At 40.7% G+C, this 25,562-nt stretch overlaps 1 protein-coding gene across 6 annotated transcripts in view; it reads right to left on the bottom strand.

Annotated features, from left to right (window-relative positions):
• LOC105497556 (syntrophin gamma 2) overlaps positions 1–25,562 on the bottom strand; it is a 564,393-nt gene that overhangs the window by 458,217 nt on the left and 80,614 nt on the right. The window contains exon 1 of one of the 6 annotated variants that reach the window (XM_011768713.3): positions 5,538–8,368. The exons of the other annotated variants lie outside the window; for them this stretch is intronic. Within the exon in view, the coding sequence (XP_011767015.2) occupies positions 5,538–5,570 (33 nt within the window). The 5' untranslated portion in view covers positions 5,571–8,368. Of the gene's footprint in view, positions 1–5,537; positions 8,369–25,562 lie in introns of those variants that run through there. 6 annotated transcript variants of the gene reach the window in all.

Here is a 25,562-nt window from a genome sequence, read left to right as displayed (position 1 = left end):
GTTTACATTTCTATCACTGTTGTCCTTCTCATTTGTGGTGTTAATTTTGATCACTTGGTTAAGTTGTGGACCCACAAGTTTCTCCACTCTACTGTTACCATTTTTCCCTTTGTAATTTCTAAGTAATTCATGGGAGGACACATCAGGACAGTGAACATATCTTGCTCCTGGTCTGACTTCACCCACTGGGTTTAAATCCATTGACAGCTTTTATTATAACTTCAGCATTTGTTCTTGATTTATTAGTTGGCATCTAACTACAAGTACACCTTTTTCTTCTTTTCCATTTATTTACTCATTTATTTCAGTATAAACCCACTATTTCTTATTTCATTCAAATACTTGTAATTCGTTAGTATCATTTTTAGGTTCATATTTGAATTATTCCAGGCTTGGCCCATGGGACACTTTCAAGCTGATTTTTCTGCCCTTCACACCTGTCACTCTTTCAGATGAACCTTATACTTAACCCAGTGCTGGAGCCAGACTGTCCTCAGGGGCCCTGGTTCCCTTTAGTGAAGAAGAAGGGCGTTTAGAATCCTAAGCCAGGAGCTGGGATTCTCATGCTAGAGGGTGTCTTTGGTTTCAGGACTGCTCAGTGCTCCACGGCAGGACACTTCTATCTCCGTATCTATGCAACTCTCTCTCTCCAAACACACACACAGTACACACATACACAAGTGTATTAATACCTACATATCCATTAGATAGTTATCAATATTAAACAACTGAGTTCACACTGGTATCTTTCATTTCTTGAAAATGAACCTTTGGTTTCTTCTGTGTAATTTTCAGTTTGTAACTTTTTACTTACTTTAATTCAAATGTTTTATTTTACTGTAATTACATTTATCAAATATTTCATTTATCCCTAAAGTATTTTAGTCTTGGCATTAAACATCTTTCCTACACTAAGGCCTGCAGATAAGAGTACATTCCAGTCTGTATTATTTTTTGACATGATGTAAAGTAGGGATAAAATGTAATCCTACTTCATGTGGCTAACCATTCTTTCCATCTCTTTATATAAAATATTTTATTTCCACAGTGATCAGCCATGCCACTTTTGTTATGTATCTCCTATTTCTGAGCCCTATATTTGATTCAATTGAACTTTTGTACCCCTGAACCAGTATGACTCTGTCTTAGTTTATATAGATTCATGGTATGTTTGTAGTAATTAAATGGAAAAATCTAGCTTCCCAGCACTATTTCAGAAATGTCTCAGCTTGTTTTGCATCTTTAAGCTTTAGCATATTTTAGATTCTTTTTTAAAATGGTCTCTAAGCAAATAAAATTTTAACAACTTTTGTCTAAGATTATTCATGTTATGCCCTCTGAGAAAGAGGGTTGAGGGAGTTTTACATTTCCATTGTCACGGTTTTCCTTACACTTCAAAATTCTACAAAAGAGAAATTTATAAAATAAAAAAGTTATTTAAATGAAATAGTAAAGATTACAAATTATATATCCAAAAGATTAAAGTTCCAAAAAATATTCAAATCCAATTGTGACTCCAAGTTTCCATTAGAATCTCAGAACACACTTGTATTTATAAAACCTGCAGAATCCTTCTAGTAAACTTCACATTGTATAAGCTTCATCATCTTCCAAATGTTTACATAGATATCTTGACTGATTCTTCTTATTATTATTTTTGCCCTTTTGCAGCTGAAAACTCTTAGTCCAGGAGAAGAAGGAGTTGTGTTATTTGGCTTTCCCAGGAAACTCCTACATTCCTACTCAAGATTAAATCTAAAAACAGGTTTGTAGAATATTCACTCTAAGAGATGGCAGAAGGCGCCAGGAGTCCATTGCCAGGAACGCACTTTCCTCAGTCTCGCAGATGAACTTGCAGACGGCAAAGCTAAGCAAAGGGCAGTGCAAGAGGTAAGGCAGTTCAAAGACGAAGGGGAAAGATGCATTTGTTTTCTGGTTTTTCTGAAAGCAACTGAGACAAGGAAGGAAATGCTGCCCAAAAGTGAGCCCAGCTAGAAGACAAACGGCGACATTTAAAGACGGAACGCAGGTGTGGTCCCATGGCTGCCATCCTGCTCTCCCTCCTGGGGAGACAGTTGTACAGTAGCCCATCTCGGAGAGGGCACCGGACCAGTGACAGTGATAAGAGCCTTCAAGAAGGGCTCTGGCACATGGAAGCTCAGTTCATCTGACTTTCATTAGGGACCACAGGCTTGTGTGGCACAAACAGGTGCCATTAGTTAGGTACAACCAGATGCTTTTGATGGTGCTTGAGATGAACCACGAGCATCTACAGAGACAAGTTGGTAACTTCTGACAAAAACTCCACCCATAGCCAAGGATGATGCTATTCCCATGCAGGTCCCCAATGCAGGGGACACTGTAAATAGCAACCAGGGTTCACCCTGTGCTCAACCAAACTTTAATCAGACAAAAGCATCAGTGTGAACAGCAGCTGAGGAGACATGAGGATTTTTGCATCTATGAGGTAACAGGTATTGTGGAATTATATGGAAAGCAATGTATTTATCCATAATCCAACATGGAGCAAATTAAAATACTGCCAATAAACCCACTAAAACCAACATTATGTAAAATGAAAACAGGGAGAATTTCAAAGAAATAATGTCACATAACTTCCAGTGTCCTTTATTCATTTAACACTACTGGTGCGTTGCTTGCTTTTTTTAAAAAAATATCCAATGCCTACTCTGCCTGTACTTTCACCACATGCTGTGGACACAAAGTCAGAGACAAGACAGAAACACTACCGTATTAAGAAGACATTCATCTCCCCATTCATTCTTTTTTTTTTTTTAATCCTGTACTCTAAATTTACATGTTAGTAGAAGAATATTAATTTTTGACACATAATCCTATCTCTCAGTCAGCAACAATAGATGATGAACAAGGAAAATAACAGCATAAAAGAATGCCGATACAAATGTAAGTTATTTATATTGATTCAAATATAATTTTTCAAAGTTTTTTAATTTTTGTCTTTTTGAGATAGTGTCTCCCTCTGTCACCCAAGCTGGAGTGCAGTGGTGCCATCCCAGCTCACTGCAGCCTCGACCCCCAGGGCTTAAACGATTCTCCTGTCCCAATCTCCTGAATAGCTGGGACTACAGGTGTGCGCCAATTTTATTTTTCTAAATTTTTTGTAGAGATGGGGTCTCACCATGTTGTCCAGCTGGAAGATTTTTTTGATAATGCAAATTTATGGTAATTGTTTAAATATAGAAAGATCCTGTGCACATTCAGAGGTATTTATATTTTGCCACTTGCGATGGTTAATACTGAGTGTCAACTTGACTGGACTGAAGGATGCAAAGTATTGATCCTGGGCGTGTCTGTGAGGGTGTTGCCAAAGGAGACTAACATTTGAGTCAGTGGACTGGGAAAAACAGACCCACCCTTAATCTCAGTGGGCACCATCTAATCAGCTGCCAGCATAGCCAGAATATAACGGCTAGAATGGCTTAGTATCTTCCTCCCGCGCTGGATGCTTCCTGCCCTCACACAGTTCTAGCCCCAAAGACTCCAGCTTGGGGCTAGAACTGGCTTCCTTGCCCCTCAGCTTGCAGACGGCCTATTGTGAGAATCTGCGATCCTGTGAGTTACTGCTACTTAATATGCTCCCCTTTACATATACGTATCTATCCTATTAATTCTGTCCCTCTAGAGAACCCTGACTAATACACCAACTCTCCTTTCAGGCACACAGAAGAGAATCAGGAAGATGAAATACAGCCAGAATAGAGATCAAAAAGAAGTTGATGAGGTATAATTACAGACAGTACAGTGCAAATATTAACACAGTCTTTTATGAATAGTGCCAGGTTAGTCCTCAGAATAAATAAATTACAGCTGTAATTCACAGCTTCCAGCAGAAATAGGCCAGCTGCTTGCAGGACAGGCCTGGCCCCAGCTCGCATGCTCAGAAGGCCCCGTCCAACCCTGCACTCCCAGGTCCTGGAGGAAGCGGCACGTATCGCTCCGGCAGCACAGCGCTCTCCCTCCCTCCCCACAGCGAGGCGTCGTGCACTCCCTCCTCCCTCCCTCCCCACAGCGCGGCGCTCTCCCCCGCTCCCTACAGCCCTGCGCGGTGCCCTCCCTCCCTCCCCACAGCACGGCACAGCGCTCTCCCTCCCTCCCTCCCCACAGCCCTGCGCGGTGCCCTCCCTCCCTCCCCACAGCGCGGCGCTCTCCCCCGCTCCCTACAGCCCTGCGCGGTGCCCTCCCTCCCTCCCCACAGCACGGCACAGCGCACTCCCTCCCTCCCTCCCTACAGCCCTGCGCGGTGCCCTCCCTCCCTCCCCACAGCATGGCACAGCGCTCTCCCTCCCTCCCTCCCCACAGCGAGGCGCCGCGCACTCCCTCCCTCCCTCCCTCCCCACAGCGAGGCGCTCTCCCTCCCCCATGCACTCTCCCTCTTAACCACTTCGCTTAACTTATTCAACTCCTTCCTTCAGAAGCAAGCTGGAGTCCATCCTCAGGGAGTCCTCCCTGTGTTCATGGTGGTGTGCACCAGCTTCCCACCAACGTGGGAGCCAGCGCAGCCCTGGGTCCCAGCTGCCTCGCCCCTCCTCCCTGTGTCCACCAGGAAACAGTGGGGACAGGGAGCTGTCTGAGAGATGAAGCTGCAGCCCCCGGGACCCACTGCGTGTCCGGGACAGATCAGACCCTCTAGGAAATACCTCTGATGAGATGAGACTGTCTCCTGTCTAGGCAAGGGTTAATTTGCATTCAGCAGGTAACACGGAGCATGGAGGACTCCTGCTGACCCCACCCAGCTCTGTGGCGTCCTGCCCCAGCCTCACTCCTAAAGACACCTGGTCATTCCGCACAGCAACGGAGGGCTGGTGCTGCAACCGAATGGAAATTACAATTCAGAGCCGTCTAAATAAAGGCACGGTCACCTTAGAAAACGGAAGTGTTCGCACTGTTAAATCAAATCCTTCATGGTAACCCGAGGAGAATGGATAAGATCAATTATTGTTCCGGGTTTCCTCCAAATCTGAATTTCTGCAACATGGTTTGATCTCTATGAATGACTAACATTTTCATATTAAAACTGGTCAATAGTTGTACCTGCTACTTGATAAAAACATTTCTGGCATTGAAAATCTGAAGATCACACTGACTCAAAATTAGTATTTTTGTCTCTGACGGGCATTTCAGCACACTGATCTAGTGACATCCATGAAAAATCCTGACCCACACAAGGCAGGTCGTGAGCCTCCACAGTGGGTGGAAATGCATTCTTTCCGTGTGGGCTCATCTAGGCAACAGCACTGGAAAGAGTCACCTACGCAAAATGAAAAACTTACAGAAAGAAGCTCCAAGTGGAACGGCCCCAAGCCATGAAGTGCACAGCCAGGCACACATGCAGGCAGACGGCCTGGGCCGTGGCGGAGCTCACATTCACACTCCTCTCGCACAGCCCGTCTCCTGCCAACATGAAGCCACACTCTTCTGTCTTGGCTCCCTGCGGTCAGGGCCATGTCTACAATGTGAGTGCAGAGTGACAGCATTTATAGCATCACACAACATACCTGACGTGGGCTGCACAGAGGAGGTAACAGCATTTACAGCACCACACGGCAGTACCTGACGCAGGCTGGATAGAGGAGGTGAGAACATTTATATTATCACACGACAGTACCTGATGCAGGCTGGACCAAGGAGGTGAGAGGCAATTGTTTTCTGAATGAAATAAAGACCAAAGGAATCAGTAGGGGAAAGAAAAAACAAAAACAAAAACAAACAAACAAAAAATCACCCTGGCAATATTTTTAACTTCTAAAATGGCCAATTTTCATCTCATATATTACAAGTGTAATGGTAGACCCTAATTACAATTACATTATTCTGTTTTACTTTTTTCATTTTCCTAATTTAGATTTTTTGTTTGAAAATGTACCTCTTTGAAAATCCAAAAATACATCAACATAACTTCAGATAATATAAAAAGTGATATTCTGATCTACGGTCTGGGGAAAAGACTTAATTAGCATGGGGCTTAATTATGCTATTGCTGTGTACCCTGGGGTGTCTCAGGAATGTGTCACCTCCAGGGGCTCCCAGAATCACCAGGGCGGCTCTGTGGGGTTCACAGGGATATTACTGAGACCTTCTCTAACATCTCTAGCCATGTAGGACTGCGTCCTAAACCTGCTAGGAAGAGTGACAAAACCACTGTAGGAGCCTGGGATTTCCTTTCAGGAATCCTTCAAACTCAGTCAAAATGAGAGCCATACTGAAAATCTGCGAAGTCCTCTAAGTAAACCCCTTATTAGAGTTAGATAATTAAAATGCTGGACCATAGAAGAATTAACCAATTCCTTGGCATGAAGAAGAATGAACTCCTAGTCCCCTGAAGATGCTCCAGCCACAGCCCAGGTGTGGGCAGCCTCTCTCCTTGGGTGGGAACAACTGAGGCCTGATGCTTAGGGATGCAGGAGAAAGGGCCAATTTCCACCACCTGACAAGGTGGCAGGGCACCCCCGAGCCGCACCAAGGGAAACAACCAAAGGTTCAGGCTCATCTGAATCAGGGTGGCAAGGGCACAGGTCTGCAGTGCCCCAGCAGACATGTGCAGGTGGCAGGTGCAGTGCCTCTCATGCTGGTGCAGCACTTAGAGGGCTGTACAAACAATAAGGGCAAGACATGCAGGTTAAATCCCTGTAATCCTGCACCTCACAGGGCCTGCAGAGGGAGAAGGGAACACGAGGTCTCCCACTCCCACTCATATGGAAGCAAGAGGGGGCAGGAGGAAGGAGGGAGGGAGGAGAGGAGGAGACAAAGGGAGGGAGGAAGGGAGAAGAGGAGGTGAGAAGGAGGGACCATGGAAACAGAATTACCTGAAAGGAAGTCATCAGCTCAGAAAAGAATGGAGAAAAAGGCTAAGGAAGGTGAATGCGGGTTAAAGTAATCAGAACCAAAGCCACAACAAAATGCAATACAATCAAATGAAAACAATCAAGAACCAGAGTCACCACATGCAGGCCTAAGTGCATCACACAAATGAGGTGGGAAATGGTGATATGGAGAGGACAGAGGACGACAGAGATGTACGCCAAGTGAACACGACCTGGACACCTAGCATGTAACTCATGTTTCCAAAGTGGAAAAAAATAAAAAGGCATAGAAATAATACTCCTGTAAACAACTGCATTTCCGTGAAACTGACATCTGCCATCAGGGGGACACAACTTAGCTGCAAAGGGCTGGGGGGTGGCGGGGATGGAGTGATACTGATCAACAGTCAACACCAAAACACATCCTCCTGGAGTAGCTGGATCTTAAGAATAAAGGAACAATCAAATTATATGATTTTAAAGTTTACAGTAATTATGTAAAATTGATATTTCTGCCAAAATAATTTTCATCTTCAATAAAAACAACTTTTAATGCATTTCTAGAATCATAGCATATAATGAAAAATTCGGGAATTAAAAATAAGCCTGCTTACCTAGATTTCAGAAGCATGAACAGATCAACACTGATCTGAACAGCACAGCGAAGGGACAGAAGCTGACTGATGTCTGTTGAACCCTGTGCTCACCAACAGCAGAGCACTTTCCTTCCTACGTGGACAAAACGCAGGGTCATAAAGAAAACCTCAAAAATCTCAAAGGACTGAAGTCAGAGTATGTTATTTTCACATATGTGGCAATGGAAAACTACCAGAAAAAGATCACAGAAAATCTCCTCTCCTGAAAAGTTCAGCAACATACTCACAAATCACCATAGATCCAGGAGGGGACTCGCAGTGGAAATTGGAACATGTTTTGAACAGATGATGAACTTACGACTTTCGAAACATGTGAAGTGCAGCTGCAACTGAATAATTTGCAGCTGGAATGCATGCAGAAACTAAGGGTGAAAATCAGTGACCTCATCCCAGAGTAGGCCGCCCAGCATTCAGGTCCACCACCTGTGTCTGTCAATAAAGTTTTATTGGAACGCAGCCACAGCCCTTCACCTGCTTCCATGCAAGGATGGCAGAGTTGAGTGTCTGTCTGTAAAGGACGACATGGCCAGTGAGCCTAAGACACCATGTGGCTTTCAAAACACTTTGGAGACCTCCGATTTCAGTTTCCAAAAACAAAGCAAGAAAAAGGAAAGAGAATAAAGGAAATAAGAGCAGAAATACCTGAAACAGAAGACAAATCAACTAATTGAACAAAGCCAAAGAACAGTTCTCTGGAAGAAATGAGAAACAAGGAGAGAACACACAGAAGCAGCAAGATGAGGAAAGGAAGGGGGAAGCCACTATGAGTCTCGCAGATATGAAAAGTACACAAGAAAATAGCAAGAATGTTTTACCATACAGTTTGTGATTTGTGTACAAAGGATGAACTCTTTAAAACACGCAATTTACTAAAACAGATATATTAAATACAAATATAAAATATTCCTGTATGTAACTTAAAAGTTGAATTTAGTATTAAAATTATTTCACAAAGTAAACTCTGGGTCCAGTGAATTCCTCTAAATATTTCATAAGTAACATGGATACTATACAAACTTTTCCAAAGAATAGAAAAACAATGACTCCCAGTAAACTCATTTATACAACCAACCTAAGCTGCACACCAGAACCTAACAAGAAGGTTATAATAAAGTAAAATTACATATCAATTACCCTCATGAATATAAATGAAAAAATCCTAAATAAAATATTCTGAAATCTAATCCAAAAATACAAAAAGCAAAATACTTCTAAAGCAACTACAATAAAAAATGTAAGGGTAGTTTACCATTTGAAAATCGGTGTAATTCATAACATGGAACAGTTCTCTAATGTTGTATAATAAAATATCCAACAACCAACAGCCTCTGACTGCCAGGATTCTGGGAGAGCCCAGCTGAGTGCTTCTGGCTCCAGGTCCTGCAGAGGCTGCAGCCCAGTTGCTAGGGGTGCTGCCGTCTTTGAAGGCTCAAGTGTGGCTGGCAGATCTGCTTCCAGATCTCTCCTGTGGTGGCTCCTGGAGGCCTTAGTGTTTTGCCACATGGGCCTCTCCAATGGGTAGTTCACAACATGGCATATACTAGAAAGAATGATCCAGGAGGAAAAATGCTTGCCCCCAGCACAGAAGCTGCTGACTTTATAGCCCACTATCAGGAATGGCACATCATCAGATATGTGATACACCATGACACAGAGGCCACCCCGAGTACAACAGATGGGTTACACAGGGGCGTGAATACCAGGTGCCTTCCTCCAGGCTGGCAACCATACCATATGAACAAATAACTTATATGATCATTGATTAATCTCAAAAACAGTGTTGACAAATGTTGTCACCTAAAGCCTTTTAATAAGAGAACTTCCACAGCTGGTTAGAGACGTCTACAAAAGACTTACAGCACATGTCACACTCAGGGTGAAGCCTTGAAAATTCCTGAGAAAAGGAATGAGGAAAGGGTGCTCAACAGCACCACTTCAATATGGCATGGTACTGCAGCTCCCAGCCAATACAATAATAAAGCAAACAGGAAGGAAGGAAGGAAGGAAGGAAGGAAGGAAGGAAGGAAGGAAGGGAGGAAGGGAGGAAGGGAGGAAGGGAGGAAGGGAGGAAGGGAGGAAGGGAGGAAGGGAGGAAGGGAGGAAGGGAGGAAGGGAGGAAGGGAGGAAGGCAGGAAGGGATGGAGGGAAGCAGGGAGGTAGGGAGGTAGGGAGGTAGGGAGGAAGGAAGGGGGAGAGCGAGGGGGGAAGGAAATGTGTAAACATTGGAAAGAAAAAATTAAACTAGCATTTTTCATAGATGATATTATTGAGCATGGAGATAATCTGAAAGTATCTACGCATATGGTATGAAAATAGATAAGCAATTAACCTTTGAAATTAATAAAAATATCAGTTTATTATGTCAATATTTTTAAAGTATGTCTCAACATATCAGCAACAAATAATAGTTGAAATAAAAACATGCAATTTGCAGTAGCATTAAACATACCTAGAAATAAATCTAATGAAAGATGTGCAAAATTTCTATGATAAAAACTATAAAACATTATTGGGAGGAATTTAAGAAGACCTAAATGAATTACAGACTAGATCCTGTTTATGGATTTGATGAATTATTTTCAAGTTGTCACTTCTCCCCTAAGTAATCTACATATTCAAAACAATAATTGTTATTGAAAGCTGTTTAATAATAATCCTAGAATGAGTCATAGAAATTGATAAAGGGGCTCTAAATTTTAGACAGAAATGCAAATGGCCAACTATAATCAAGGAAATCCTGGAAGAAAACAAGTTTAAGATTCATATTGCCAAATATCAGGAACTATTATAAACTTAGAGCAATTCAATCAATAGAAAATTTGCTCAAGGAAACTAGCCCAATGGAGTACAGAGAATACAAAGTCCAAAAAAAAAAAAATCCACACACACAACTCCACATTTGTGATAAATGTGGTACTACAGTCAAGTTTGGAAAGAATAATCTCTACAATAAATAGGAAGAAAACTAAACTTTGAACCCTAATTCAGAGCATACAGAAGAAAAACTCTAGCTGGAATTTTGATCTAAATTTAAAAGGTAAATCAATAAAGTGTTTAAAAGAAAACAAATGAAACTAATTTCATGACTCTGGAGTAAAGATTTCTTGAAAAGAAGGGGAAAAGTTGTCACTGTAAATTAGCAACTGATAAACTAAGTCTACATTAAAAGGAAAAAAATTCTTTTCAATGAGTATTACCAAGAGAGTAAAAGGGAATCCATAGAGTGAAAGATGTTTGTGTCTCATACGTTTGATAAAGACTCATAACATGTAAAGAACTCCTAAATCAGTAAAAATAAAAACAATAAACAACCCAGAAGAAACACTGGCAAGGACCCAAGTATGCAATTGAAAAAAAGAGAAAAACACAATCCAGTTTCAAAGTGTGCAAAGATCTGAATAGATTTCTCATCAAATGATTCGTAAAGATGGCAGATAGGCATATGAGAAGATACTCAGTAACATATGTCACTGGGGAACTGCCAATTAAAACAGCAATGGGATTCTAGCACACACCAATTAGAAGGGCTGGAATTCAAAACACTGACAACACCAAATGCTGGTGAAGATGAAGAGCAACAGGAACTCTCATTCATTGCTGGTGAGAATGCAAAATGGTGCGGCCATGTTGGAAGACAGTGTGGCAGTCTCTCACAAACCTAAACACAGTTTCACCATATCATCCAGCAGCCATGCTTTTTGCTATTTACCCAAAGGAGCTGAAAACATGTCCACACAAAAGCCTGCACAGGAATGTTTATAGCAGCTTTATTCACAATTGCAAAAACTTGGAATCAACCAATATGAAGGTGAATGAAGAAACAATCAGTGATTTATCCAGACAATATGATTTAGCATTAAAACAGAAGGAGAGCAAGCCACATAAAGACACAAACAAAGCTTAAATTCACGTTAGTAAGTGAAAGAGCCAGTCTGTAAAGGCTCCATATTGTGTGAGTCCAACTGTCTGACCTGGAAAAGGCACACTATGGAGATAGTTAAGAGATCAGTGGCTGTCAGGGCAGGTGGAGCACAGAAATTTTAGGGCAGTGAAGTGACTCTGTATGAAACTATAATGGTGGATACCCGCTTGTCATTACAGGTTTGTCCAGACTCACAGATTGTACAATACCAAGAGTGCACCCTCGTTTGAACTCCAGACTTGGGTGACAATGACTTGTCAATGGAGGTTCATTGATTATAACAAAAGAAGCTTCTGGTGTGAGATGCTGATAGTGTGGGAGGCTGTGTGGGGAAGGCGAACTGGGAGTACATACGAAATCTCTATATTTTATGTCCCATTTTGCTGTAAACCTAAAACTCTATAAAAAATAAAGTGTATTAAAATGTATAATACTCGAAATAAAAAGGCTACGTGAATGACTGATGACAAATAGAAAGGTACTCAGCATGATTTAATCAGCAGAGAATGCAAACCAGATCCACAATAAAACATTACCTCACAAAAGAATGAACAAAATCAAAGAGGGTGAATGAATATCAAAGTTTACAGAAGGTGTGGTACAGTCACAATTCTCATTTACAGTTTCTGGGTTTATGATGGTGCAACCACTTTGGAAAACTGCTTGTCAGTTTCTACAAAAGCTGAACATGTGCATACTCAAGCTGCAATTCCACTCTCAGGTTTTCACCCAACAGAGCTGCACAAACACGTCCATCTAAAGACATGTGAAAGGATGCTTAAAATGTCATCTACTACAACTGAGACCACATAACAGCACCAGTATCCAGCAACAAGTAGAACAGACCAGTGTTGGCATCCTCACACAGTGAATACAATATACAAAGTGCAACTACAAGCAAAGTGTGGATAAACACCATGAAATATTATGTGATATATATATGTGTGTGTGGGTATCTATCTATCTACGGAGAGAGTTTGGAATCAGGGAAAATTATCATAGTGAAGTTAGAAGTCATTCACTAATTCACTCTTGACTGGTAGTGACTGACCAGACATTGGGGTGTGAGTGCTGGACGTCAGGGTATGAGTGCTGGCCACATGAGGTCTTAGTGAAAATTCATTGAGCTATTCATACGATTTGGACACTTTTCCCTTTGCATATTGTATATCAGTAAAACATTGATTAAATAATGCATGTGTATACAAAAAGTAGGCATTTTGTAGAAATATATCAATAGAAAGAGACAAAGTGAATGATTATGAGGTGAAGGAAATAATCGAAGTAGGGATGAAGATTATAAGGAATAAATTTATACACTAAAATAAAGAACATTAAAATGTTCAGAAGTAAAAAAAATTAAAAATCTAAATATATGGAGAAATAATTATGATAAAAATTTCCTTGCAAAGTAGGGATAGGAATTTCCTATATATGTCGAAGAGCACCTGGTTAAAACCCCTGCAATAAACATTACTCTAAGTGGTGACACCTTGAAATCTCTGCTTTTATGCTGGCATTCAGCATTTTTTGTGTGTGTACCTTAGTCTACCATAAGATTAAAAAAAAAGTGTCAAGCTGAGATACGCAGCCAGCACGTGAATGGGAGAGGAGCCCCTGCACTCAGATCACTGAAAGGGAGAGGGCTGCAAACCTGAGGGAATGAAGAGGAACCACCAAGCGGGTGAGCAAGAACCCACCAATCAGCAACGACACTTAATCGCCACCTACTGGACTGAAGCCCAAACTGCAACACCAAAATACTTGGTGAATTTACTCCCATGTGAAACAAAAGGCAAGAGGTCGGCTACAAATGAAGACCCCGCACTAAGCCTTGGCCCTCTGAAAACATCCAGAAACGAAGCCAACTGACTATACTCAAATTACACCACACAGTTGTAGTCAGCACACATCTCACCACATGGATGAGAAAGAACCAGCACAAGAACTCTGGCAACTCTAAAAGCCAAAGTGTATTCTTGCCTCTAAAACCCCACACGAGATTTCTCAGCAATGGTTCTTAACCAGAATGAAATGGCTGAAATGACAGAAGTAGAATTCAGAATCTGGATGGCAAGGAAGATCATCAGGATTCAGGAGAAAGTTGAAGCCCAAGCCAAAGAATTTATGGAATCCAGTAAAACTATCCAAGAGATTAGAGGTGAAATACCCATTTTAAAAAAGAACCAAACTGATCTGATCGAGCTGAAAAACTCACTACAAGAATTTCACAACACAATCCGGGGTATTAACAGCAGAATATACCAAGCTGGGGAACAAATCCCAGACCTTGAAGACCAATTCTTTGAATTAACACAGTGAGACCAAAATAAAGAAAAAAACTGAAGAACATCTCCAAGGAATATGAGACTATGTAAAGAGACAAAACCTATGAATGACTGGCATTCCTGAAAGAGAAGAAAAGACAACAAGCAACTCTGAAAACATATTGAAGGAAAATAACAACAAAAATTTCCCCATTCTTGCTGGAAGGGTCAACATTCAAATTTAGGAAATTCAGACAACCCCTGAGAGATACTATAAAAGATCACCAACTCCAAAGACATATAGTCATCAGATTCTCCAAGGTCAATACAAAAGAAAAAATGTTAAATGCAGAGAGAGAGAAGGGGAAGATCCCCTACGAAGGGAATCTCATCAGGCTAACAGCAGACCTTTCAGCAGAAACCCTACAAGTAAGAAGACATTGGGGACCTATATTCAACATCATTAGAAAAAATAAATTACAACTAAAAATTTCATATCCAGCAAAACTAAGCTTCATAAGTGAAGGGGAAATAAAATCCTTTTCAGAAAAGCAAATGCTAAGGGAATTTGTTACCACCAGACCTACTTTACAAGAGGTCCTTAAAAAAGTACAAAACATGGAAACAAAAGCTTGTTACTGGCCACCACAAAAACACGCTGAAATACATAGACCACTGAACTATAAAGCAACTATTCAATAAAATCTACATAACAACTACCTAATAACACGATGACAGGATCAAACCAGCACATATCAATATCAAACCTCAATGTAAACAGGCTAATGTCCCATTAAAAATGCACAGAGTGGCAAGTTGGATAAAAGCAACACCCAAACAAATGCAGTCTTCAAGAAACCCATCTCACATTCAAGGACATCCAGAGGCTCAGAGTAAATGAATATAGAAAGATCTATGAAGCAAGCAGAAAACTTCAGGGTTTTCTATTCTTATTTCAGACAAAGCAGACTTTAAAATAACAATGATCGAAAAGTTATAAGAAGGGCATTACATAATAATGAATGGTTCAATTCAGTAAGATGACTTAACTACCTAAATATATATATATATATGTACCCAATACTCAAGGACCCAGATTCATAAAATAAGTTCTTAGAGTCTCACAGAGAGGCTCAGATAACTACAGAGTAATAGTGGGATATTTTCAACACCCCACTGACAGTATTAGATCAATGAGGCAGAATACTAACAAATATATTCAGGATTAAACTCAACACTTGACCAAATAGACATCTACAAAACACTTCACACAACAACAAAAATACACTCTCCTCATATGGACATGGCACAGACTCTAAAATTAACCACATGCTCAGCCTTAAGGCAATTCTCAACAAATTCAAAAAACCTGAATCATACCATCCACACTCTCATACTACAGCACAATAAAAGTAGAAATCAATATAAACAAGATGTCTCAAAATCATACACTTACACTGAAATTAAAAAATCTGCCCCGAATGGCTTTTGGGCAAATAATGAAATTAAGTCAGAAATCAAGAAATTCCTTGAAACTAACGAAAACTAAGATATAACATACTAGAATCAGGCACAAACCTAAAGCAGTGTGAAGACAAAAGCTTATGGTGCTAAACACCCAAATCAAAAAGTTAGAAAGATCTCACAGTAAGAACATACCTAGAAAAACAATAAAAAGAAAGAGCAAACAAGCCCCAAAGCTAGCAGGAAGAAAGAAGCAAAATCAGAGCTGAACTGAATGAAACTGAGATGTGAAAATCCATAGGAGATCAATGGAACCAAAAGTTGTTTTTATAAATAAATAAAGTTGTTAGACCACTAGATAGACTAATAAAGAAGTAAGAGAGAAGACCCAAACAAACACAATCAGAAATGACTAAGGGGACATTACCACTATCTCCACAGAAATACAAAAAACCCTTCAAAACTGCTACGAACACCTCTATGCACACAAACTAGAAAACCCTGAAGAAATTAATACATTCCTGGAAACATGCAACCTATCAAGACTGAACCAGGAAGAAACTGAAACCCTGAACAGACCAATATTAGGTTCCAAAATTGGATTCGTATTAATAATTAAGAAAAAAAAAAAAACACTGACCAGAAAAAGCACTGGATAAGAAATATTCACAGACTACTTGTAACAGATGTATAAATAAGAGCTGGTACCAATCCTATGGAAACTATTCCAAAAAATTGAGGAGGAGGGATTCCTAACTCATATTGTGAAGCCAACATCATACCAAAACCTCTCAGTGACACAACGACAAAAAAAAGAAAATGTCATGCCAATATCCCTGATGAACACAGATGAAAAAATCCCCAACAAAATACTAGCAAACTAAATCCAGCAGCACATTAAAAAAGTAATACACCACTATCAAGTAGGCTTTATCCCTGGGATGCAAGGCTGGTTCAACATGTGCAAATAAATCGACATAATTCATCACATGAAGATAACTGAAAACAAAAGGCATATAATCATCTCAATAAACAAATAAAAAGCTTTCAATAAAATTCAACATCTTTGCATGTTAAAAACCCTCAACAAACTAGGCATTGAAGGAAATTGTCCCAGAATATAAGAACCATCTATGACAAAACCACAGCCAACAACACACTGAATGAGCAAAAGCCAGAAGCATTTCCCTTGAGAAGTAGAACAAGTCAAGGACGCCCCTCTCACCACTCCTTTCAACACGGTACTAGAAGTCCTAGCCAAAGCAAACAGGCAAGAGAAAGAAATAGAAGCCTTCCAAGAGTCAACCTATTTTCACAGATGATATGATTTTATATCTAGAAAATCTCATTGTCTCTGCCCAAAGGCTCCTAGATCTGAGAAACAACTTCAGCCAAGTTTCAGAATACAAAATCAATGCGCAAAATTAGTAGCATTTCTATACAGCATTGTATGTCCAAGCTGAGAACCAAATTCACACCAACCACAAAAACAATAAAATACCTAGGAATACAGCTAACCAGGGGGATGAAAGCTCCCTACAATGAGAATTACAAAACACTGCTGAAGGAAATGAGAGATGACACAAACAAATAAAAAAGGATTCCATACTCATGGATAAGAAGGATCAATATTGTTAAAATGTGCATACTGCCCAAAGCAATCTACAGATTCAGTGTTATTCTCATCAAACTACCAATGATATTTTTCACAGAATTAGAAAAACCAATTATAAAATTCATAGGAAACCAAATACAGCCTAAATAGCCAAAGCAATTGTAAGCAAGAAGAACAAACCTGGGGGCATCACATGACCTGACTTCTAACTATCCTACAAGGTGATAGTAACTAAAATAGCATAGTACTGTTACAAAAACAGACACACAGACCAATGGGACAAATTAGAGAACCCAGAAATAAAGCCATCGACCTATAAGCATCTGATCTTCAACAAAGTCAACAATAACAAGCAATGGGGAAAGAACTTCCTATTCAGTAAATGGTGCTGGGATAACGGACTAGCCATATGCAGAAGATTGAAACTGGACCTCTTCCTTTCACCACATACAAAAATCAACTCAAGATGGATTAAAGACTTAAATGTAAAACCTAAAACTATAAAAATCCTAGAAGAAACATGGAAACAGTATTCTGGACATAGGGCCTAGCAAAGGCTTCACTACAAAAACTCCAAATGCAATTGCAACAGAAACAAAATTTGACACATGGGACCTAATTAAGCTAAAGAGTGTCTGCAGGGCAAAAGAAACTGTCAACAGAGTAAACAGACAACCTATAGAATGGGATAAAATATTTGCAAACTATGTATCCAATGAGGGTAGAATATCCAGAATCCACAGGAAACTTCGACAAACCTAACAAAAGAAACAACCCCATTAAAAATGGGCAAAGGACATGAACAGACACTTCTCAATAAAAGATGTATATGTGGCCAACAAGCATGTGAAACAATGGGCAGCATCACTAATCATTAGAGAAATGCAAATCAAAACCACAGCAAGATACCATCTCACAGCTGTCAGAATGGCTATTATGAAAAAGGTACAAAACAATAGATGCTAGCAAAGTTGCAGAGCAAAGGGTACAGGTACACACTGCTGGTGGGAATCCAAATTAGTTCAGTAACTGTGGAAAGTAGTCTGTAGATTTCTCAAGTAACCAAAATCACATTGCCATTCAACCCAGCAATCCCATTATCAGGTATATACACAAGGGAAGGGAAATCATTCCACCATAAAGACACATGCATGTCTATACTTAGCCCAGCACTATACACAATGGCAAAGACGTGAAATTAGCCTAGGTGCCCATCAACAGTGGAGCAGATAATGTGGTCCATATACACCATGGAATACTATGCAGTCATGAAAATGATGTAATCCTGTGATGAAGCCACATGGATGGAGCTGGAGGCCATTATCCTAAGTGAATTAACACAGGAACAGAAAATCAAACACTGGATATTCTCATTTGCAAGTGGGAGCTAATTACTGAGTACATATGGACACAAAGAAGGGAACAATAGGCATGGGTCTTACTTGAGGGTGGAGTGCGAGAAAGGTAAGAATCAAAGCCTACCTACCGAGTACTATTATTACCTGGGTGACACAACAAACTGCACACCAAATCCCCATGACACAAAACCTACCCCTCCAACACACCTGCACACGTAGCCCCGAACCTAAAATAAAAGTTGGGAAGAAAAGAAAGAAGATCATTAAAGAAATACTAGTTAAACTGAGAAATATTTGTGAATAAGACGATGCAATAAAATGATGGCAAATGTCCCAAAACTGATCGATACAATGTAATTACAATCAAAGTATGAATTAATTTGAAACTTGACAAAAAAGGTGCTAAAATTTAAGGAAATATAAAGTCCCATGAGGAGCTAATCCACCATTTTAAAAAAGAAAATTTGATATCTGTCATTAGTTCTAATATGTATTCATAATTCAGCATCTGTGAAATCAAGTTCTATCTTACAGCAGATGTTTCAAATTTCATTTGTAGCCTTAGTTCTTTGTGTTACATAAAATAATGGTGTATGAAAATGTAAATGGCATCTTAGAACTGAAGAAATATGGTATTATTAAGTCATAATAACTGGAACTCTGGAAAAAAGATGGTGCAGGCTTAGAAAATCAACCAAAAGAACAGAACAGAGGGCCCCGAATCAGCCCCACAATTCCAGGGAGACTCGACCTTGACAGGTACTGCTGACGGCTAGTGTGTTAGGCTGTTCTTGCCTTGCTATAAAGAAATACCTGAGAGTGGGTAGTTTATGAGGAAAAGAAGTTAACCGGCCCACAGCTCTGCAGGCTGTGCTTGGTGCTCTGCAGGCTGTGCTTGGTGCCGGGCTTCTGGGGAGGCCTCAGGGAGCTCTGACTCACAGCAGAAGGTGAAGGCAGAGCAGGAGCAAGAGAGAGGCAGTGGGAGCGGAGGTGCTGCTCACGTTTACCCAACCAGATCTCGCGAGAACTCACTCACTCCCAGGAGGACAGCACCAAGCCACGAAGAATCCGTGCCCGTGACCCAAACACCTGTCACCGGGCTCCTCCTCCAACACTGCGGATCACAATTCAACTTGAGATGCGGCGGGGACCAATATCCAACTGTATCGGCTAGGAATAACAATGATCTGTACCGGGGTACTTGATTATACACATGAAACAACAACAACAACAAAAACCAGTAAATTGGATCCTTACTGAAGTCTAGACATATTAAAGACTTTAAGTTGAAAGCTTTTAAAATAAATATCTTCCTGACTGTTGGGGCTTAGCAAAGTTTCCTTGCAGGCAGAAAAAGCAAACACCATGTGGTAAAGGCTGACAAATCCAACTACGGTTAACTGTACTTTACACTAAGCACCGCGCTGAGAGCAACACAAACGAAACTGCAGTGCAGTTTAAAATCACACTCTCTGCAGCGCACACAGTCAGCGAGAATTCGCCTTAGAAAGTACAGGACACGTAACATGCTGCGGGACGGATGCAGAGAGGCCACTTCCCTCCGAAGAGGAATCACACCGTAGCATGTGCCTGACAAAAGGTATTCCCTTTTCTCTGCCAGTCCCGGAATTTAACATTAGCCTCCACCGAAAAGCCGTCGGATTCACTGGACTGAGGGCTTCACTGCTTTCACTGGACAGAAAAAGCAAACTGAACACAAAGCAAACTCAGAAATCAAACGGCTGCTCTGATGGCACAGCCGGGCTCCGTCACACAGGCATATTTTTGAAGCATAATTAACATCAAACCTCAAGGGTGGCAGGACAAGGAGGATTTAGTTATTCTGCTACCTACGCTGTCAGTGTGCGTTTTAGCCTCTTCAGAAATGATGTTTCTTCATCACGTCTTTTGAAATGCTTCATACCATCAGGTATGATGTTAAGGAAAAATATCTAAATTGGTTTTTGTTTGAAGCATGAAAAAGAGAAATTCCTATTCCAGGAAGCAAAGTTATTCTGTTATCAACAGGTTAATGTGTTTGGTAGATCAATGTGGATTTCAGCAATGGCTGGCAGGAACTCCACCCAGAAGGACCCCTGAACCTTACTGACTTTCCCTGGAGGCCAGGAACACAGAGCCTTAGAGCCAGTCAGTGCAAAGGTGGGGCTGGGGAGGGCAAAGTGCTGAAAGCAATGGGGGCGGGAAGGGGAAAGCTGGGGAAAGACAGGAGGAGAGAGGGCCATGGGAGCTGGAATCCGAGGAGAGGTTTAGGCCACAGGGAGGCGAGCAGGTGAGGACCAGAGAAGGGTTCTCAAACTGGGGTCCCCAGTGGAATGGCCTGGGAAGCTTCAAAACGCCCCATGCCTGGGTCCCGCCCACAGGGACTCTGGTGTCACTGGAGTGGGGTGCAGGAATGTACACTGCCTGCAGGTGGTTCTGCGGGACAGGGAAATTGACAACAATTGATGGTAAGAGAATGATGCAGGTGTAAGTGGCAGCCACCACGAGGGTGCCTGGAAAGGAGCTACAGGTGAGAACAGAGGCCTGAATGCTCATGTGACCTGTACGGGCCAACCCTGCAACGCAGATCTGGGGTAAGAATAAGGAATGCCTGACCCCAAAGACCTTCTCTTTCAACTACTGAAGCCCTCTAACAGCCAACTCAATCCCAGAGTGTCCCATCGGCTCAGGGCCAAAAGGAGCCCAGAGGTTCACAGAGTGTGCCCAGGACAGCCGCCAGCCTCCTGTCTGCAGAAAGATGAAGAAGGTTAAACAGGTCCCCCGCAACCCTCCAGAGCAGGGCTGACAGCCCTGAAGTGAGGCTGTGCACACAGCTTCCCAGGGTGTTATTAGGAGCAGCACTTATATTTTTCCATAATCCAGAAAAAAAGTCAATAAATAGGTCTTTTATGCTGTGGCTTTAAAATTTGTAGAGAGCCAAACATCAGTCATGACCACACAGTACCATATCAGTGTCTGATAAAAAGAGATTGATTCTGCCATCCCCCCAAAATTGATGGCCCGAAACAAGGAAGACCAGTCAATAATGACCTACTTAGGGAGCATTTTCAAAGCAAAATAACGGTAGCACTTCATGCCGTTGAACGATTTCCATTTTTGTAAAAATGGAATGCTGAAATAAGTCACAAAGATCGAAAGACTTTTCAACAAAATAGCATAACATTTGAATAACTTGAATCTGACACACAGAAAGCATTTCGATGTTATTTAAAATAGACATCTACCTGCTTAAACTGTATTTAAAATGCAGTCTAACTGTGAGAAAAAATGGGAGGAAAGGCTTGTACACATATTTCAGAGTCACAAAATGCATTCAAACTATCACAACAAAATAAATGAATTGCTATTTATCATTTTACTAAAAATCAACTGTCAGTAACTCAGACAACTCCTGTTGAAGTTGTCAAAACATTTCTTTATATACCTTAACTGGCAATTTTTATCATTGATTTCAAAACGCAGAATTAAAGACAAACCCTAATTACTGTATAATAGATACCATCACCTTCAGAAATGAGTCTGTGGGAGCTTTATGCACACTCTGCATGAACTTACAGGTTTGCAAAGTGGAATATATGGCAAGATGCATGTTTCTGAATAAAGATCTTGTTCTTATAAAAAAGGTAGGAGCAGAAGAATATGAGCTCATTTGGGAAGAATAAACTGCAGGTGGAAAAGGATGAAAAACAGTCAATGTATCTAAATCTTCCAAATGTGCCACATATTTCATTAGATGCCACGTTTGACTGTGAAATTAAATTAGGACTAGGCTTCTAACTTTCCTTTAAATAATAAAAACTTTGGTTACTTGATTTACCAGGCTTTTCACACTCACTCGAACCATCTGCAAAACTGTTACAAAGGTGAACCTGAACTTGAGTTCCACGAGTCAAAACAATCATACAGTTAATATTCTACAAGCAAGTTCTTTAGAAGATAAATCCTCTCGAATAATAGCTAAGATCAATCTTATCCATGTTGAATTTCTTTGAATTTTAACTTACTTAAAAGGAAAATGGCAGAAGAGGTTAATCTGGATGCTGCCAAACATGAACAAAAGGCAAAGAGAACTGTGGGAGGGGCTATGACTTCAAGGAAGACGGAGCTTCCTCGGGTCCATGACACAATACTTTGAGAAGTCGCTGTTTATTTCATATACAAGTTTAGGTATTCCAGGATGACATTTTCCCTCACAATTAGCTGTGGGCTTTATTTTTGCCAATCTGAAAGTAGAAACTCCCAGGTTCATTCTAAGAGAATGTGGTTACAGAAAATGAATCTTGCCCAAAATGTATTATGGGAATAAAGAATACACAGATATCTTCCCTATTGAATACTGACGGCAGTTCAGCTTTAAAAGAAAACCAAGTATGAAATTGGTCATGAGGCCGTGAATTTTATTTGTAAAGATGGATCAAGTGGAACTAAAGTTAAGCAAACACCTCTGACCAAAAACAGGGCCAGGTTTTGACAACTGATACATAATTGCTGTGACATGTGAGAACCTTCATACACCACTGGGAGGTACCACAGTTGTTCTGGAAAACAGTCTGAAAACTCTTCCACAGATGAGAAGCAGAGTGACCATGCGACATAGCAAGCCCACCCGAGTCCATACCCAAGAGAAGCAAAAACTCATGTCCACACCAAAGCTTGAACACCACCGTCCACTGCCTCAGGATTCACAATGGCCACGCTTAAAGATGACCAGAAAGTCCATCCCTGATGAGTGGATAAATAACATGTTGTAGCCATAAAATGGGATATTATTCAGCAATCAAAGGAAATGAAGAACTGATTCATGCAAACAACAAAAATGAACCCCAAAAACGATACAAAGTAGAAGAACCCAAACACAAAAGACCAGACGTTTTATGATTCTGTGTACATAAAGCACCAGACGTCCTTGGATTCTGTGTATATAAAGCATCAGAAGTCGCAAATCCAGAGAGGCAAAAAGCAGGTCCCTGGTGGCCAGGGACTGGGGCAGGGAGCATGCAAAATGGGTGTAAATGGCTTCTTTCTGGGGTGATGAAAATGATCTAAAACCTATTGTGCCAAAGGCTGCACAACTCTGTGAATATAATAAAAACACTGAATCACACCTTTTAAATCCATGTCTGGCTCAGAACTGGGGGCCAGGGCTATGGCAGCATAGCCTGGGGATGTGGACTCCTCCTTCAGAGGATGGGCAGGGAGGCGTGGGGCGAGGAGTAGCCTCGGGTGTTAGCCCTCACTGCCTTGCTGTCCCAAAGGACCCAGATATGGTTCAGCTGACTCTGGGTCAGGTTTTGACCTGTCATGGGTTCCACGTCACAGAGAGAAGCAGAATGCAGATGGAGAGCCCTGAGTGCTGGTGGAACGTCCCCACCTGGCCACAGAAATGGCAGTGTGCAGCTGTGAGCCACTCTGACTTGGCGGGTTTCTACTTTGCTTGTGCTCCATGGACCAGGGAACTTCAGGCAGGCACCTGCAAGGCATGGGTGCCCCTGGGAGCTGAGTCCACCCACACTGCCCTCACCTCCAGGTCTGGTAGTACATGATGTGGGCACAACCCAGGCTCCTGAGTCTCTCACATGGTGACAGACACTATAAGATGAATGCCCTGTTCTCACCAAGCTAATAAGACGCAGAGAGAGAAACACGGTATCTCTGAAAGAACTAAGCCCAAGACAAACGCTAGGCAAGGTCTCGTTTACCTCTGATAAGCGGAATACTGCAGACAGTGAGATTTACATCAGTGCATATTTTAACAGCATAATTAGCACAACTGGGGGATCAGCTGGAAAAATCACACAACAGTTATAACAAATAAAAACCATTATTAAAAATACTTTATTACATTTCTAATTTAATGTTGTAACACCACGTAAGGAAATGTCACTTCTATACACCCAGGCAGAAAGGAATATGGGTAAAATAATCTGCCACAGAAACATAGAGTCAAATTAAAAACCACAGTGGGGAGTGTGACTAGCTATGTACAATTTTAATTAAAGTGTCAATTTTCTTTGAAAAATTAAATTATCAAAACTTAAGTAGGTTTTGAAACAATATGAGATCTTAGAAATTTATCAGAGTCATTTTTAGACTCAAGGCGAAGACTGATTATAGATGAGTTATTTGAAACATTTGAGAAAAAAATACTATGCCTTGTAAAGAATATCAGAGTACAGATAAGAGGAAGGGATTCCTGCTACATTTGAAAAAATAATAAAGAAAAATGTGACAAATATGGAAAATAAATAAATGAAGAACAAATCTCACTTTTTAATATAAGTAGAATATCTCTTTCTCTCCAAGAAAATATAATTTAGAAGTACAATGAAAGAATAACACCAAATATATGAGGAGTTGTCAGCAGAAGCTGATGCTAATAAACCGTAAGTTAAAAATCACATAGGAAAACCAAGAGACAAAAATCTTATGAGCCTATTAACAATAGCAAAAAGTTTAAACATATTTCCACCATCATCACTACCATTTAACATGGTTACGGAAAAATCCCAGTCAAACTAATAAGGTAGGAAATAGAATTATGATGTTTAATGATTTGTAAAGAAGGGAAAATAATTATCATTATTGGCAGACAATGTAATTGTTTATTGTGGAAAAAAACAGATTTCCCATGTGGACAAATACTCATGTTCTACCTCCATCCCCTTCAGATAAGATGTGCAGACGAAATAAAGACAAAAACACACTAAAGATAAATGCAAATATACAACAGTTGAAAATAAAAGACTTTAGATATATAAAGTAGGCAAATATGAACCCCAAAAGGAGGATCGTGCCCATTTAAAACTGTTTAAATAGATTTTCCAGCAACAAAAACAAAACCCATGAGAACAACTAAACACGTTAAATGAACAATAAATCAAGATGATATGGCAATCGACACCATATGCAAACCCAGCAATATTTCAAATAAAAAACCGGCCGCTGAAGTACACAATGAGCATCTTTAGAATTGCAGTGGAGAGTTGGTTCCAGTCCCTTTTCGTCCATCTCTTGACAGAACAAATGGAGGGAAGTAAGTAGAGGTGCTGAAGATTCAGATAACAAGATGAAGGATCTTGAAAGTAACCCTCAATACATTTTATGATACTCATTCTAGAGCACCACAGAGCACTGCCAGGATCAGTTACAGACTCTGCCTGCCTGTCACGGGGCAACAGAATTCCACTCCTTGATGAGAGAATAGCCTTAGACACTCAGCAAATACAATACTGAATGTTCCTTGACTTGGAGGAACAATAAGAAGGAAGCTATGCACTGAATGAAAATAAAGGATTGTTGTATCTTTGTTCTCATTAGTTTCAAAGAACTTCTTCTTTTCTGTCTTAATTTCATTATTTACCCAAAAGTCATTCAGGATTAGTTTGTTTAATTTCCACGTAATTGCCTGGCTTTGAGT

The sequence above is a fragment of the Macaca nemestrina genome, chromosome 13, assembly GCF_043159975.1.
Source record: "Macaca nemestrina isolate mMacNem1 chromosome 13, mMacNem.hap1, whole genome shotgun sequence".
NCBI classification, from domain to species: Eukaryota; Metazoa; Chordata; class Mammalia; order Primates; family Cercopithecidae; genus Macaca; species Macaca nemestrina.
Note: the sequence above shows the minus strand (reverse complement) of the source record. Positions and strands in the feature narration are given on the sequence as shown.